We start from the raw sequence: 17,770 nt of genomic DNA on the forward strand, positions 1-17,770 counted from the left end.
ACAGTTAGCACTATGAACTGAAAATTTAGATTGATCTAGTTTAGAGATGATGCTTCTGCAATTCCACTGTATTACAGTGGTCAAATCCTTGACCTCTTGCACTGAATCAGGCATCGAGGGAAATGAACGCTGCTAAAAAACCACATTTTTCTTTCAAAAATGTTCTCAGAATCGGAAGCAAACATAACACTATGCTTTTAAGAGGGTCATTTATATTTAAAGCATTTAAAATATTGTCCACCAGGTCAGAAAGCGCAAGCAAGCCAGATTGTGGCTGCTGCTCCGGAAAGTGCTAAGGACCCCTGGTGCGTAGAAGAACCAGGAGGTACTTGCTTCGGTCTATTCTCAGCACGTTCGATACTAGGTTTCATTCCAACTTGGGAAGTTTCGGTCTTCTTTCTGGGGAGTGATGGAAAAGAAGTAATTTTTCTTTTCCTAATGGCACCCTGCGATGTACCGGAACTTCCTGCATTGGGAGCGTCAGCAACAGGCTCGTCGTTCTACAGAATGGAGTAGGGATTGTCCTGAGTCTTTGGAACGGAACTCTTAAGCATTTCTGCATAAGTCCGCTTGGAACGTTCCTTTAAGGAACGCTTGATTTTTTCCCCTCGTTGTTTGTACACCGGGCATTGAGTAAGATCATGAGGAGTCCCGCCGCAATGAAGACACTTGCGCTCTTTCGGGCAAGGATTCTCATCATGGCTGTCTCCACAATTTGCGCAACGTTTTTTATTGCAACAATAGGCGGCCGTGTGATCGAGTTGCATACATTTGTTGCATGTCATTACCCGGGGTACAAACAACCGAACAGGTAAACGAAGTGCACCTATTGCAACGTAGTTTGAAAGGGTAGAACCCTCAAATGTCACACGAAAAGAGTTTGTCCGATTGAGAACTCTTTTGTCATTTTTTAATGACACAGAATTTTCCTCCTCAACGTCTGCTTCATCCTCCTGCTCTTCAGGAGGTGGGTCAGTATCAGAAACATTCAATGACGTGGATGGGGGATCCTCCCCGCCCTCAGCCATAATAATAAATCAGTCACCTGTTCGATGTGAACAGTATAGAATAATAATTAAAAAATAAAAAAATAAATGAGTAAGTAAATTATATTTCTATTCAAGGTATATATAAATTATATTTATTTCAATTTTTTATTGTATAAAATTCAAAAATGAAAAAAAGTTTCAACAAAAGTTCAACGGTAATGTAAGAAAAATGGACACCCCTAATGCCAACGCTTGCCGATTTGGTAAATACAATGTTGGACAATGGTGTAAATCGTACACAGGAGGTAGAAGGAATGATAAATGGAACAATAGAAAAAAAACTTCTACTTGCCGCTGCTGTGTAGCGTGTGATGAATGTGTGTACTGCGTCTCGATCGTGCACCACTTTTTATTGAGCTCGCTTCACTCACAAGCGCTGATCTGGTTCTATAGTTATGAAACACTGGAATTTGAGCTTTTTGAATGTTTCGTACCTGAACACAACAATAAGGTTCAAATGGCCAGTTTTATAAATGAAGATAGTTATTGTATTCTACACTGTATACTTCATTTCAACCGACTTCTTACATATCTCTCAAAACTCAGAAAAAATGAGTGGTTCTATAGTACAAAAAAGCGAAGGTTTCGGTCCCGTTAACGTGCAGCCAAAGAGATCCATAGGTTGTGGATTGTGTTTCGGAAAATTATTTTGAAACAAAAGTTTTCCAGATCCACGGTGAAGACTTCATGCGCTGCAAGATCACTGTTGAATTTGGACAAAGGAGTTTCAGAGGCGAAATTTGATCCAAGGCAGCTACTACTTTCTTGGAAAAACGGGATGCTACGAGAGTTGCACTCAACTTGAATCGTGGAAAGCTGATTGGCTTCAACGGAGCTATCTCCGACTTGTACACTTTGACGTTGCTATTAGCACGTAACGTATATAAATGCATGCTTCATATGATTTTTTTAATTTGTTGCGGTTATTCGAGATGAATGTATTTTGATCAATCCGTAATTTTGGAAGAGATGAGGGTTTTTGGCAAAATGGTTTCCACAATGAGGATTTGAAGTGTTCCATTTCATAGTTCCTGTATTTCCATAGTTTTTTTTTTTTTTTTTTTTTTTGGAGCAGGTGATCGTCGGGATGAAACAAAACATGGCGGGATATTTTTCTAACATTATCCATAAACACAATTGGGATCAGTCGGAAACGCAGAACAATGGTGAGCAGTTTTTCCTGAGCCATCTTCGCTGAGTCGTGAAATATGATTCGATCTTTAGCCGTTGAACTGTCCTTCTTCGCGACGGTATTCATCGATAATGTTGGGGTACTGCAATTTGAGATCTGGTTGTCTTCCTTGATTTTGTTCTGACCAATTAAATCGTGGAAGAGGGTGCTGCTCATTTGCCGAATTATTCGTCGCAGTCCTCTCTTAAAGTTTCCACAAACGTTGTAGTTGATCTTCGATCGACGGAGTTAGAGCTACATGACAAGCTACTGATTCTCTTGATTTATCGTGCTTCATTTGATCCAGCCAAAGACCGTTTCAACCAGCATGGGAAGATTCTGGGTCAAGCGGATTCGTCCATCTCGCAAAAGAGTGTAGAAATGACCAGCGCCAATTATGAGGTCGATTCTTCGGGAAATCTTGAACTCAGAATCGGCTAACAAAACTGATTCCGGGATTTTCCATTAGGTAGTAGAATATGAAACTGCCGAGGTATCGCTGGTAATTTTTCGCAGGACGAGAAAATCCATTAGCTGCTTGAAATCATTCACTCTGGATCGGAGCTCAATTGTCACCTGATATTTAGTGTTCGTAAGGGTGCCGTCGACACCCGTTATGGGAACGTTGACTGTTGTGCGGGTAAGATGCAACTGCTGACCCAACCGTTCACTGATTGCGTTCGGCTGTGACCCTGTGGCCAACAGGGCTGATCTTGTCCATATGCATCTACGGTTATTAGAACCACAGTATAAAGAAGTACACTTATTTTGTATCCTTCTACAGCTGCGCTGGATGCTACTACGCGAGCATTATTGTCGGCAGTCAGAGTCTCTGTGGTGACAATAGCAGCTACCACGCGGGAAGGACCAGGTACGGGCTCGTTTTCTGTTTTCAAGGTTGTCTCTGATTTAAGTTCTGGATGGGATTGAGCTTCAATGCAGCCGGGATGGCGTAATGTTTGCACACAAACTTTGAGCGACAAGTACGAGCAAAATGGTCGCTACGAAAGCAATTGTTATATAATTTTTTATCATATACGACCTTCAAACGATCTCGAATATTCATTTCGTTGAATGAGAGGCAGTCCATCAGCGAATGCCTTTGTTTTTCACAGGCGGAGCATAACGGATATTCCTTGTTAACGCTTTCAGCCATAGCGTTGGAACTGACACGAGAGACATTCTGCTTTTTGATTCCGGAATTGAGATTTCCGGTTTTGGATTGGGATGGGCTTGGGCGGTTGACCATAATCGTCTCCAGTACTCGAGTCCTTTTCTGCAGAAACTCAACCATTTTTTCGTAGGTCGGATTTTCATCTGATGCGATAGATTTCTCCCATGCGCTGTGTAAGGTGTCATCTAGTTTGTCTACCAGCAGCTCTATCAAAATGGAACTAAATTGTTCGACAGGTTCTCTCAACTGCTGCAGTACCTTGGTGTGTCGTTGAAAATCGTCAAGAATGCGGTGAAGCGCCTACACAGAATCTTTTTGAATCTTTTGGTATTTTAGGAGCCCCCGTATGCGCTTTTCCGTAGTAGACTCTTATTGGAATAACGCTTGATAAGCGTGTCCCAAGCAACAGAGTAGCTCGCAGTGGTGATGGTGATATATTGAATGAGATTCGCTGCTTCTCCCTTTAGAGCAGCGCAAAGATAGTAAAATTTCTGCACACTTGATATCTCCGTTGACGAGTGTATCATGGAAAGGAAGGTGTCGTGGAAGGTGAGCCATCCATTAAAACCACCATCGGTAGGTGGACCGCAGATGATTTTGACGGGGAACACTCGGGGAACACTCGGATTGTTAGATTGCTAGATTTCAAGTATCTTCCTTTTTAGATCTAGCAGTAACAGTCGCAAAAAAACAATTCATGCCACGATATCTCATTGCGTTTTATTGAACATGAAACAAACAGTCAAAAATAATATTCCAATCAAACTCCATAGTGCATATAAATATTTTCGTTTTTTCATCCATTCTTTGTATTCTTTCCTTTTCACTTTGCAGTGATAATCGTGTGCTCGTCAATCATCTCGCCGCAAACAATTAACGCAATCAATCAGCTGAAAATGCTGCGGAGGACGAAAATTCTGCTGCTCGACACGATTGGAGCGATTTTCAACAGCAACAACATTCTCTACCAAAGGCTCGTCCGACAAGCTGAACAGCCAACCGTGGAGATAAACCGCAATTTATTGGTGCTGACGATTCTAACGGAAAACTTCAAGCTCATCCTCAACCGAATCCACGGAGTCGACTTGGGGGACTACGAACATATCAGCGAGCGGCTGTTGAAAATTCGACTCGATGATGACGACGATGCCGATGATAATAGCGCAGGCGGTGGAAATGAAACGCAAAGCACTCCAGTGAATGACATCCTCTCCAATGAGGCCCCGTGGGAGGATGAGCGAAGCTCTATCGATGGCGGTCACAGGCGAACGTTGGAGAGTCTAATTAATTCAACAAACCTGACCTCATTGAGTTGCGATTTGAATGATTTTCTCAGCTACGCGAATAATTCAGCTTTCGTCCTGGACCGTTTGCACTGTCAAACGGCCCTTGAAAGTTATTGTGAATCCAGTGACGCTACTGAATTGGATTATCTCAATTTGTCATCCTACAGCAATGCAAGCGATATATTCAGTGAACAAGAACTCGGTGTCGAAAGGCGGAAACGAGATATTGCGCATATTTGCTCGTTTCTAAACGTGAATAGCAATCATTCGGTGCTACAGGTTCATCCTAACTCTAGTGTAGTGGAAATAGTTAACTTAGAGTCTAGTAAACGCTTGCTTTTTAGTGAACATTTTTTTCTATACGATTACATCCTAGCAATAACACACGATCAACGCAGGCAGCATCCCCACCAATTTAGGAAGTATCAGTTTGATTTTATAGTGTTTGATTTGAAGAATATATCTAACCACCGGACGACGATAGTTTGGCGACCATTTCTGATTGTGCGACAGGATAAATTGGATCGACAGAAGTTTAGTATGTATCCAGTTCAGCCAGGTTACAGTGATTGGATTATAGAGGCTACCATTGAATCGTTCTGGATTTGTGGCATAGTTTGCTGGGGCGTAATCGCGATGACCGTTTGCCTAATCGTATCGATCATCTTTGCTAGCATGATGTTCAGCGTTGCAGTCAGGTAAGTGACTTACTTTACTTTATAATTTATTTTGACACAAATTTACATTGATTGATTGAGTCTAATCAATAAACTGCTGAGCCAGATGTCACAAATTCAAGTCTTAGCCGTCATAACGTAACTAGTTCACAAATATTTTTTTTAGATTTTTCGCCCTTGTTTGTCATCTGGAAATTATGTATTTTGAACGAATATCTGTCAAAAGAATTCTTGGTGTTATTTAACCCTTTTAGTACCGAACGACGATATATTGTTGCACCTCCGTTGGGGCCTTATTGTACTCATCACAAGAGATCTGTATTTCAAAATAACTTTATAAAATGTTAAAATTGTTTAAATTCGATGCAACACAAGTGAAAAAAATGTTATTAGATTTTACTCATTGTTATATTGGGTTGGGGAAAAAGAAATGTCGAATATTGTCAATATATGGCAACACTTAAACATATCTTGTGTTGTACTTATCGCATCGGGTAATACTATACGGCTATTTAAAGATCTGTGCAATCTGTGCTATAAGTGTCGTTTTGACAGTGTTGTGATTGTCCTTTTCAGTCTCAAGTTGTAGCGCGTAAAAGATGGAGCCCACCAAGCAAGCAATTCGCCATATTTTACGTTTTACTACCTGCGAGATAAAACTGCAACGAAGGCGGCCGAAAAAACTCATGTAGTTTATGGACCCAATACTGTAACGATTCGCACAGCACAGAGTTGGTTTGATCGATTTCGTTCTGGTGTAATGGCTGTCGAAGATACACCCCGTACTGGTAGGCCAATCGTTGTGGAAACCGATAAAATCGTTGAAATCATCCAAGTAGACCGGCATGTGAGCACTCGCTCGATTGGCCAGGAACTGGGTATAGACCATAAAACCGTTTGGAACCATTTGCAGAAGATTGGATTCCAAAAAAATCTGAATCTGGAGAAACAAATTTGGTAAAAAAATCGAAGTCGAACGGGTTACAAAATGCATCATTTTGCTAATTTCAAACCCGATCGGGAGCCGGAATAGAGGGGATACACAATGCGTGTTATTCCACAAACTAAGTACTAATACAAATGACACGTGTATTACTACGTAGAGTCGGCGAAGTGCCGCTAAAAACGTTAAGGCCGTCTGAAAAGTTGAAAAGAAAATACATGCCTGAAAACACAATATTCTTCAAATTGTATTTAAAATGAAACTGTATATTCACATCTGGCATCCCTAGTCACGAAGAACGAACACAAAGAGGCGAATGTTGTGAATATCGCCAAACACCGAACCATCAGCTAGACTTTTGAGTGTCGCACTATTCTGACATTTCAGCGACAGGACACTCACCAAGGAGCTCGGATTTCTACTGTCAAGTAGAAGTTCACCATGCGTTAGTGTTGTGATAATACTCTTCTCACACTATTGGACTGACTTTGGGATGGTCACCAAAGATAATCGTAGTACAAAATTTGTTGATTATCTTTGTGTGAGTACCATCACTTGATTCTCACGACAAATCGTAGCTCTGGGTGCCACACGAGTTGCCGCAAAAAAATCTTTTAGACCGAATCAACGCCTGCGATGCACTGCTGAAACGGAACGAACTCGACCCATTTTTGAAGAAGATGGTGACTGGTGATGAAAAGTGGATCACGTACGACAACCTAGCGAAAAAAGTCGTTGTCGAAGCGCGGTAAGCCGGCCCAAACCATCGCCAAGACCGGATTGACGGCCTCCTGGTTTTGCTGTGTGTTTTATGGGACTGGAAAGGAATCATCCACTGTGAGATGCTCCAAGTGATTATCATCTCTTCCGGTCCATGCAAAACGCTCTTGGTGATACTAAGTTGGCCTCAAAAGAGGCTTGCGAAAACTGGCTGTCTGAGTTTTTTGCAAATAAGGAGGGGGATTTTAAAAGGGCGGGATAATGAAGTTGCCTTCTAAATGGCAACAAGTTTGCGAACAAAACGACGCATATTTGACTCAAATTGGATAATTTCAAGTATGTTAAATAAAGCGTCAAATTTCGATCAAAAATACGACATTTCTTTTTCCCCAACCCTATATTTTATGATGATTAGTGCCGCGGGTCTGTATATGTTAAGGCGCGTCCACATTACGTCAACCGGCATCGGTAATCCGCCTTATGCGCCCGGTGAAGCCGAATTAGAGTGGACGTGCCGTCCAGGCTTTCCGACGTGTCGAGAACCGATTTAGTGGCCAGAAAACTAACTATAAATATCTACATATATATGTGTTATATATTTTTTTAGTGACGTATTACCAGCCGCACGATCCACTTGTGTAGTAGATCTGTCTGACGCTATCCTTCCAGGCTTTCCGAAGTGTCGAAAACCGATTTAGTGGCCAGAAAACGTTATCCTTCCGTTTTATTATCCGACTTCTGTTATAGTATTGCAAATGATTGCAAAATACTATGTCTATACATTATACTAAAAGATGTTTATAGAGTTATGACCAAATGATGTCTTTCGACGTAGGACTACGTCTTTCTTTTCTATACCGGGGTTTAAAATCAAAGTTTCGAAAACGAAAGCGTTACGCCGGAGACCGAGATTTTGAGCGTTAATAACTCTTATGATAAACACTTCATTCGAAAGATAAAATGTCTACGCGTTCTATACTTGTTACTTTCTGATCAAAAACTTGTTTCAATAGTCTTAAAATTGCTTTCAAAACAGGCTATTGAAATCACCAATCGGTATATAAGCGAGCGCCGCTCGGAAATCCACTCAGTTCAAATTGAACAGCGATTGGACATGTTGTCGCTGTTGTGGTGAAGCTCTTCGTTTATCATGAAAGCGCGGATGAACGGTGTCACCAAGAGCCTGTTTGTGCACCTTAGGCCAGAAGGGAATCCATCAGGAGGAGAGTGATGACACAAACGGTTCCCCGGGAAGATTTCGAAGCAGCCGAAGCATTTAGCATCGAGAAAGATCCGGAAAATAATCTGCCAGTTCCTCTGAGAATTTAAAAATACATTCATGTGAACGAGTTTATTTGAATATTTTCTATCCATGTAACACTGTGACCAAATATGTTTCAATCAAGTGCTATTAACAGATGGTTATCGAGTTAGCATTAACCACTGGTGGGCTTCCAGTATCGAGGAAAATGTGGATATATTTAATCGTTACTGAAAATAATCTGCCAGTTCCTCTAGGAATTTAAAATTACATTCATGTGAAAGAGTTTATTTTAATGTTTTCTATCCATGTAACACTGTGACCAAATACATTTGGTTTTGTGATTTTTCAATCAATCGCAATTAACAGGATAGCTTCTGAAGATTATTCTTCCCCATCAGTAGGATAATTCCGTATCCAATATTGGATGCATAAAACCTTTTCCCTCCAACGTAACGCTCTCGTTTTCGAAGTCCCCCAAATATTCATTCATTCAGAATGAATTCCGATTCAACTTCAAACAAATGATCTCTAAATTAACGATAGTCCTACGTCACCCTTGCGGATATACCATAGATATAACCCACTTCCTGTTTTTTATGTTAGGAACAAAGTGAAGTTTAGGGTATATTTGAAGATGTATTTTCCATTTTTTTAGCGCACGAATAATGATTATTACGCTGTTAATAGCTGGATGCGTAGAGGCTGTCTAAAAAAAGGGAACAAGGCACCAAGGTGGTATCGGTTTTGAAGCAACTGGATGTCCCAGAACGAATTCCGATTAATATTTTGAAACTTTAGGGCAATATCTAAAGCGTTACAAAAAAAAGTGGTTTTGGACGTAATTCGTAATTTCATTCGTGTAATGAGTAGACTTATGTCCAACCACTACTCGCTAGATGTGCATCTCCACTGAATAAATCTTGTTCAAAGCCACGTCTGTCGGTGTGGAAACGGTTACGATGACATCGATCACGCAGTTTGACAATGTACGGATAATTACGCAGCCAGAGAGTACCTTTTGAATGCCCTTGAGGTCCAAGGAAGACAACTCTATGTTCCTGTTAGAGACGTGTTGGGAACTCGCGACATCTGCTATATGCAGTTGATCTATATGTTTGTGAAACGGAATAGTTTAAGTATTTAATGCTTTTGTGTTTTTCTTTTTCGTTAATAGTTTGTTTGTCTTGTCCCCCCATCTCACCGTCGCCCACCCTCGACAGATAGTCGAACACCAGATGCTATCCCTGGTCATTATGCACAATGCTACAGTGCGTGCGGCAACTCTCGGTTGAGACAACGATACCTCATATCCATATCTCTAACCTGACCCGTCCCACAAAAATGTTGCCTTTTTAACCTCGAGTAAACCGCGAGTATTCGGTCGAATCCTACTAAACATAGCAATTAGTTGAAACTTTGTATAAACAAACCTTGAATTAGCGGCTCCGCAAAGCTTATGCGATTAAGCCTTACAAATAAATGAATTGGAAAAAAGCGGTTTTTGAAAATTCGAAAAATTTCCAGAAATTACTATTTTTGTTGAAAATGAGTTTTTCATGAAAAATTGCTGTTTAGAAGCTCATAATAAATCGAAAATATCAAAAAACGGATATGTAACGCCTTAGATAATTCATTTCTACATGCTGATAAAAAATGTTAAAAATGCCAAATCGGTTCAGTAAATCAGCAATACTATATTCCTTGAGGTGACTTCATACTTTTGGCTGTAACATTCCAACGAAATCAAATATTGAAAAATTCTTTTGGGACAACATTTCTGAGGGCATAAACTTCCCAAAAATGCAAAAAGCAAAAATAAAGAATTTTTTTATGCAAATTGTTTTTTACGGGACTGCTAGTTTTTTACGGGACAGAAATGCTCGAAATGGCCTAAAAGATGCTTCGGGAGGGATATTCAAGGCGTCGGATTATGGTCGATCTCGGTATTTCTGAAGCAGCTCTGAAGCAGCATATGAGCGAATAGTTTTATGATTTGAATCTTTCTTTTATGGGCATATCAACTTCTGCAGTGATGTCTCAGCGAGTATCTTGGGCGGTTTGGACCAGTGTTCGAGAGTGAACAGTCTGAGAAACAGGCCAACCATTTCAGACCATTGGATAAAGCGATTGTTGATGGTGGCTGATGTTTGTTTTTGCAGAAGCCAACAAAATCCGTCGGATCCAACCAGGTTACACAACTTGCAGGGAGAGATTAGGCATCTAGCTTCATGAGGATGCATCGCGCGTCTTTTCGAAACCTACACTAAATGAGCCTAGCCAGATTCATGGGATTAAACAAGGAGAAAGTTATCAATATCTCATCCCCTCTTAGATGATGCTTTGACCCGATACTAATGATAAATCATTAATCTTTTTACAAGTTATCTCAAGAGTTCAATTCAATAAGTGCAAATGTTCGCATTTTTTCAATTTGTTTTATATACCAAGAAATTTGTCCAACTACAGAGATTACGTTGCGAAGTTACGAAGTATGGCTATTAAATAACGAGACTGGTTAGGAAAAAGGGTTATATTTTAAAAATTACGGTACAACGATATGCTCCCCATCTATATACTCCTCTTGGCTCCTTCACACACCTTTCCATACGTTCTTTTCCATTGTTCGAAGCAGTGCTGAAACTCTCCTTTTTGATGGCGTTCAAAAGCCGCGTCGCTTTTTCCTTCGCCTCTTCTACGGACTGAAATCGGGTACCTTTCAACACGGATTTGATCTTGGGGAATAGAAAAAAGTCGGCAAGTAGGGGGAATGTTCGAGCCCTGGAATGCCCTTATCGGCTAAAAATTTCTTCACCGACAGCGCGTTATGGGCAGGTGTGTTATTGTTCGTGTTTTTCGTCCCAAATGATTTCCGACGCGCACTACAAACCACGTTCCATACAAACCACTGCTGCTCGCAAATTACTATAGTGACAAAAACATGTTTTAGTACGTTTATAGCAGACACTTCAAGCTACCGAACGCACTATTCCCCGCATTACTCTGCAATAGAAGAGCATTGTGCATCTCAGAGCCGCGATTAGGGATAACGCAAGAATGTTCATATTTATTCACCATTCTTCTAGATTTACATTACATTCATTGCAATGTACCAAGGCGAAGAAACACTAATCGAGGATACTGTATCAGCACTTGGAATCCGGAATCTGAATTTCACATTCAATATTGAATCAACAGTCTTCACTATGAATTTAAAAGATGCTTGACGTACACTACCAACTAAAAATCATTCCTAAATCGTGATTAATCCATTCCGCCGTGAAGCAGGGTGAAAAAGAACACATAAACAAATGGTTGCGTTGAGAAACCTTAATTTACTGATGATGAATAATTGAGTACCATAAACCTTTCCTATGTTGCCCCTGGGAATCGAGCAATGTGGTGCGAAGGAAAACGTTTACACGCGTTGGCGTTGTTGCAGATATCTTTTGCGCTGGACAATGGAACTTGGGCAGCCATAATCCTTCCAAGTTGGGCTGAGTTCATGAATAACTTTCCATCGGCAAACAAGTAGACGCAAGATCAATGTATCACTTTATTTGCTCAGCTTTAATATCTTCACTACAGCTGAGTCTGTGGATTAACACTGCAATGAATTGATAATTGTGATTGTTGAGTGTAACACATATTCGATTCGCTGAAAATAAATGATAAAGTACCAATAAACATTGCGTCTATTTGTATGAACTAAAACTGGTTTAAATTCAAAAGCAGACAATATATGCTTATGTGTGGATTACGAGAAAATATAGGATAGGATCAATCAATTCATAGATAGTTTAGATTCACTTTTTCCAACACTTTCTATTAACCTTAGACACTCCCTAAAACGGTGCAGTCAGAATGATAAAATGAAAACAGCGATTATCATAATGAATGAAAGGGTTGCCTTGTCATTGCAATCAAAATAAATGCTAACTCTGAGCAAGAACGAGCCGCTCAACCGAAACGAAAAGGATTAAAGGATTGATTTTTGTCGGTAATCCAAAATAATTGGTCATGTTAACAGTTATATGCAGCTTCCTGTTGCACGTAAAACATATTTGAATACATCACACGCTAATAATAATTAATTTATTTTCCGCCTCAAAATACTCGAATTTGAGCAAAATTTATTTTCGTGCTTATCAGCGTTTAGTGAATAGTGATCAGGGCGCGGCATAGTCATAGTCAACTGAGGATAGTCGGCTGTCAGTCGGTAAATGACTTTTGGCTCTTCACGCAGTTTCTCCGCCAAAACGACTGAACAGTCAGTCGGGCGTTTAGTCGCTATCTCCCTCTACCGACTCGACTATATCATTCCATTCTTCCCAGTCAAATTGTCCTCATTGCATTTTGAAGTGACTTCCCCCAAAACGAATTCGTTCCTCTCTTTCTTCCATGCACGTTTACATGCATCGATATTTGAGTTCACCGTGGTTTAACAAACGTTACAGGTGAGCTATATTCTTTTGTAGCGTACACGAAAACTACTCACACGTATAAAATAGTATGCAGTGTGTGTGCGCTATTTTGCACGCCTAATACTAACTAATACTAATGCGAGGACCTTTATAGCTTACGTTGGTTCGTTGGCATACTAAGTTCGTTGGTTTGAGTTTGTTGGTTTGAGTTCACGATGGGTAAAAAAACCGTCCTTTGATGGGGTAACTACTTTTTTGCATCAGGAATCAAGTTTTCGTTCCTCTTTATATGGACGTGCGTATGCGGGTACAAAATTAGTATGAGGGGGGAATTCGCGTTGACGGCGGAATGGTGTCGACATCTGGATACGACATTAGTTTGTATGAAGCCAACTATTCTCTATCAGATTAGTCAGCCCTAAGGCAGTTTTAAATTGCTAAAATGTGTATGAAAATTTTTTCTTGGCGTTATTTACCTACTACAAGTACGTTTTTCTGACCCTAATTTAAACTTTTTTTTTTTTTATCTGTATTGTAGTGATTTTCAACTCATTTGGTTGGTTCGTCACTTTTTACTTCCATTTTTGGAAGAATGTCGGGAGTGAGAATTGAACTCGTGACCTTTAGCGTGAGAGGCATGGATGTTACCACTACACCAGATCGCCTCCTCCTTATTTAAACTATTTTCTATGAATTTTCAAATATTCTCACCAAAACTTACCATTATAATATAAAATTACCTTTAGCCACTATTTTTGTATGATATTTTTTCACTACTTGCAAGCAAAAGTGATTTTCATTCTCATAGAATACTAATTTGATTTGGGAAAAAATATTTTCATTCATAATTTTTATTTTTAAAGTGTGTTCATTTCTTCTGCAAACCCTTATTGTCATGCCAACTCCCCCATTCCGTAATACGAAGCTCAATGCCGTCAACGCGGATGGAAATGTGGATTATTAGTAGTGTTCGGAAATTAATTCAAGTTTCGACGCATGATTCAAATTCCGAACAGAAGATGTTTAAACACAATTTTTTCAGGCAAATACAACAATAGTTCACAAATTGGGGTACAAGTACCAGTGCTTCGAATTATCAATTTCACATCAATCATTTCACCTGAATTTTAGACCTCATTCGATCATTATACCATTGCATTCGGGATACCGAAAATGAACCAACGCCAAGCCTCACAATCACAGCAAGCCACTGACAGATGATTCAGTAACTTACGTTAATTCTCTCTTTCGTTCTGCTCTGCGTTCACGGAATGTAAACAAACGGAAATATCCCTAGCTTTGTCATTCATTGATATTAATATACCAGTCCATTCAATATCAACCTCGTTCTCGGACAACTGCAGAATGTTCCTCGCCATCCAAGTCTATGTAATCTTCAGAAATTTATGTGAATGTACGAGCTGATCATGTTCTTTTGTTGGAATTTCCGCTTGAACACTCATTTGCGTTGCCATTTCGGAGTAACTTCACAAACAACTGACTTCAGAATAAGCGAAACACTATCTCAATGAGAAAATCAGACACTTCTCAGGATATTGAAAATGAACAGTCACAAAATTGAATGAATTCTCATGATTCTAACTGTCGAGAAAGGCTCAGAAAGAACAGAATGAATACGAATGAACACATCAGTAAATTTTCTTGACGTCGAATGAATGATAGCAGTATCGCAAAGCAAAATAAACACGTTACACAGATAAAAAAGTATTTTCAATGTTACTTAATAAAATCGATATTTCCAAGCCCTGACAAGGACAATTCAATTCTAGAGCAACAATATAAAAATAAAACACTTGTTAACAAATGTTTGTAAGCTCTTGCAAAACGTAGGTCACAGACGCAAACCAACGAGAATAAAATTGATTTGAGGAATGACTAAAGAAGTCGTCAGTGGTTCCCAAAGTCTTCGGACCTGGACGTCGCCTTATAGAGGGCGCTTGGGTCGAGTGACCAAGGCCTCAACCCGCACCCTCTTTAACTGTCACCTGGTATATGTAGACATATCCCTCATGGACCTTAATTTCCAAAGATACGAAGAACATATCATTCGCATTTTGGCTGTTCAGAATTTGAGTCAGCGACATATTTTTAGTTTTTCACCGTGAATATTTATTTGTAAAATGTTATTGTAGTCAAATGAAAAAAGGCTCTATTGTATCCAAAAATCAAATATATTTTGAGTAACAAGACACTGTTTATTGACCAGCGAGATACTCTCGTTTTCGTAACTGAACTTACACTCCGGTACAGAAATGAAAGACGTTGTCCTACATCAAAAATCCCATCCAACCGTGTAATATTGTACTGAAGCCCATATATTTTTTTGTTCGAACACACGTGTTGGTGGTACAACGAATCTGCAGAGCAACGGGATATTGCTGCAGAAATGAAAATATATGACATAGACAATTGTTACGGCTACGAGTATTATAAAATCGATCTAATAAAAAAAAACATCCACGAACTAACCATGAAAGGATAAACAAACCGAAAAATGATTGTTGGGACGACCAATCATCTAAAAATTATAGAAAATCAAAAACTTCATAAAAGCTGATCGACCAATCAATTTAGAATAATACACATGAATTCACAGTGCTTTTATCATCGTATATAACGGTGCATTCAATCATCCAAATTTAAACTGCGTATTTGGAAACGGAATAGATAAATAATGAACAGGCAACAGTCTCGAAAATCAATTCCGGTGATACAATCAAAAAGCCATCATCCTCGTTCGTCTTGTTCCGGTGGAATTTCACCATGCACATCAACATACCCCAGCGCTAATTTACGCCCGTATCGAAACATAGTCTCCCCATTGTGTCGTGATCGCACACTAAATATATGACTGAAAAGGACGCTAACGAATGCGAATGATCTCGTTATTCATGTTCCCTCTGCAGCTTTTTTATCCTTTCTGTCGCGTCCTATCCCACTGCACTAAGTATATGCTAATTCGATGACAGGCACGTAAGCTGAAAGCATGGAAAAGATTTATTTAAGCTCTTGTTCGCAAACGCCCACGCGGCTCTGCTGATGACAAGTAGGAAGAACACACGAAGCGCTAATGTGGAAATGTAAATGTTTCGTCATCGTTTTTATTTCTTCCTTATTCGGATGATAGGAGAAGCTCAGATCAGTGGTAAAGTATGGCGGGAACGGAAATTGAAAAACGCTTTAGCTTGCAGATTAACTGCGACTTTTGTTTTTTTTATGGAGACTCAAGGAGACGGTGTGAAATGTATGTATAATCCAAGCGCAGACATTTGATTTTACATTGAATCGCACTCTGTTACATTTGCATAGTATCTATATTTCCGGTGGAGTAATCTCAGCCGGTTACAATAACTTCAACACGACGAAATGTTATTACGGAATTCATTATTATCGATATTTCACTACTTCATTATGATCCAAAATAGCAGCGAGATAACAAGATTAACGAGGAATACGCTGAGGTGGCAAACCACCGCTCTATATAACCACCCACCGATTATATCCTTCACCAAACTCCAAAAATTTCAAAACCTTCCAAAACTTTATAATGTGCCTACGAATCGTTCCGTTTACCGCCCAACAGACTTCCCAGCAATCTGATTAACTTCCTGTTGATCTTTTATGCCTCAATCACGTTTCCACTGCACACATCCTGGTTAATCCACGGGAGCAAATTCCACGAACCATTGGAATATCTTTTAACTTTTTTTCACCCCCAGCATCGCAGATTGAACCTGGCAACCAACCGGGCTCAACTCAATGATCGCTAGTTAAATCAACTCCCAGGTGTATTTAAGTTGCGAGCTAAACTTCTCCTCCTCTTTCTGGAAAGCACTTTTATCATACTAGCCGGTCGGAATATTTCCTCGAAAAGATGATTGAGAGAGGCCGCCTCGCGATATGGCTTTGCCACAAAAATTACTGCCTGCCGCGGGAAAATGCTACAGTGGTATGAAACAGTTCCGGGTTCTTTTTTCCTGTTTAACACATTCTCTTTCATGATTTGCCTGTTTATTTTATTTTTCCTCGGCTTGTTGCTACTGCCGCGTGGAATTGCTGCCACTATAGAATTTTCCGTAGGAAATTATGAAGCGAAAAAAAGGGAAAAGATTAAACGCAACCCCGTTTTCTATGGAAGCCTTCGTTGAATAATATTATTCTAGCATGAATGCATAAATAATGCAGTGGTATTTAAACGTTTTAGCCAACTGAAAAAAATGTTTTTTTGCACCTCCATCTTCGTATTCATTGGTGATTTTTAAACATTTTAGCACAATTGATATATCGTATCGTGTTCCTCTATTTTTTTCCCCGAAAGCACTTAAAATTCACCTCCCGTGTAGAATTTATTATAGTGAATTTAAAAACAAGAATCCACGAACAACCTCCTCACGGATATATTGCATCATCGGTTGTGCCGTAATAAAATTCATCCACAATTGATATGTTTGTATTTGATATTTTCGCTGGTAAGATCTAACAGATCTTAAACATTTATTCTCCCATGAAACAATGCGAAAAATATATATCTTATCCGAAATGTTTTCTCGCAAATGTTGAGAAAATAAAAAATCGCCTTTCAGTACCACAAAACAATCAAGTCACTCTTCGAACAACCCAATAAAATCCGGTAGGCATATAGCATATAGAGTGCGGGGGCGAACAACGCATTGCTTTGAGTACAACAGGTTATCGAAAATCTTACATTCTATAGAGCGTGTCAAAGCAATCTATTGATTGAGCCGTTCCCAGCAAGTGTGGGAGGACGCGTACATTGAGAAATGTCATCTCGTGTCCTGGATTGTTATTTTTAGATAAACATGGGATTTACATACGGTGAAGCATAACGGTACCATGTTTGTAACAGGTGAATGTTTTCGAATCGAGTTTGCAGCGCATACAAAATAATCTTCGATAACAATCGAGAAAAAAACGCTCGGCTCTTCCCATTTCATTTTCATGAACCGGGTTTTCGCATACGAGCAATTCCAAATGAAATCGACAAATGACAAAACATGAGTATTTTTGATGGCTAAAAATGATT

At 39.6% G+C, this 17,770-nt stretch overlaps 1 protein-coding gene across 6 annotated transcripts in view; it reads left to right on the top strand.

Annotated features, from left to right (window-relative positions):
- The window catches only part of LOC129775073 (uncharacterized), a 237,057-nt gene that overhangs the window by 137,543 nt on the left and 81,744 nt on the right, over positions 1 to 17,770 (top strand). For all 6 annotated transcript variants that reach the window (XR_008742849.1, XM_055779312.1, XM_055779314.1 and 3 more), the window contains one exon: positions 4,229 to 5,378. Coding sequence is in view for 5 of the 6 variants with exons in the window: in XM_055779312.1 (XP_055635287.1) it covers positions 4,229 to 5,378 (1,150 nt within the window). In the remaining variant the exon portion in view is untranslated. The remainder of the gene's footprint in view (positions 1 to 4,228; positions 5,379 to 17,770) is intronic.

Source organism: Toxorhynchites rutilus, chromosome 3 (genome assembly GCF_029784135.1).
Source record: "Toxorhynchites rutilus septentrionalis strain SRP chromosome 3, ASM2978413v1, whole genome shotgun sequence".
NCBI classification, from domain to species: Eukaryota; Metazoa; Arthropoda; class Insecta; order Diptera; family Culicidae; genus Toxorhynchites; species Toxorhynchites rutilus.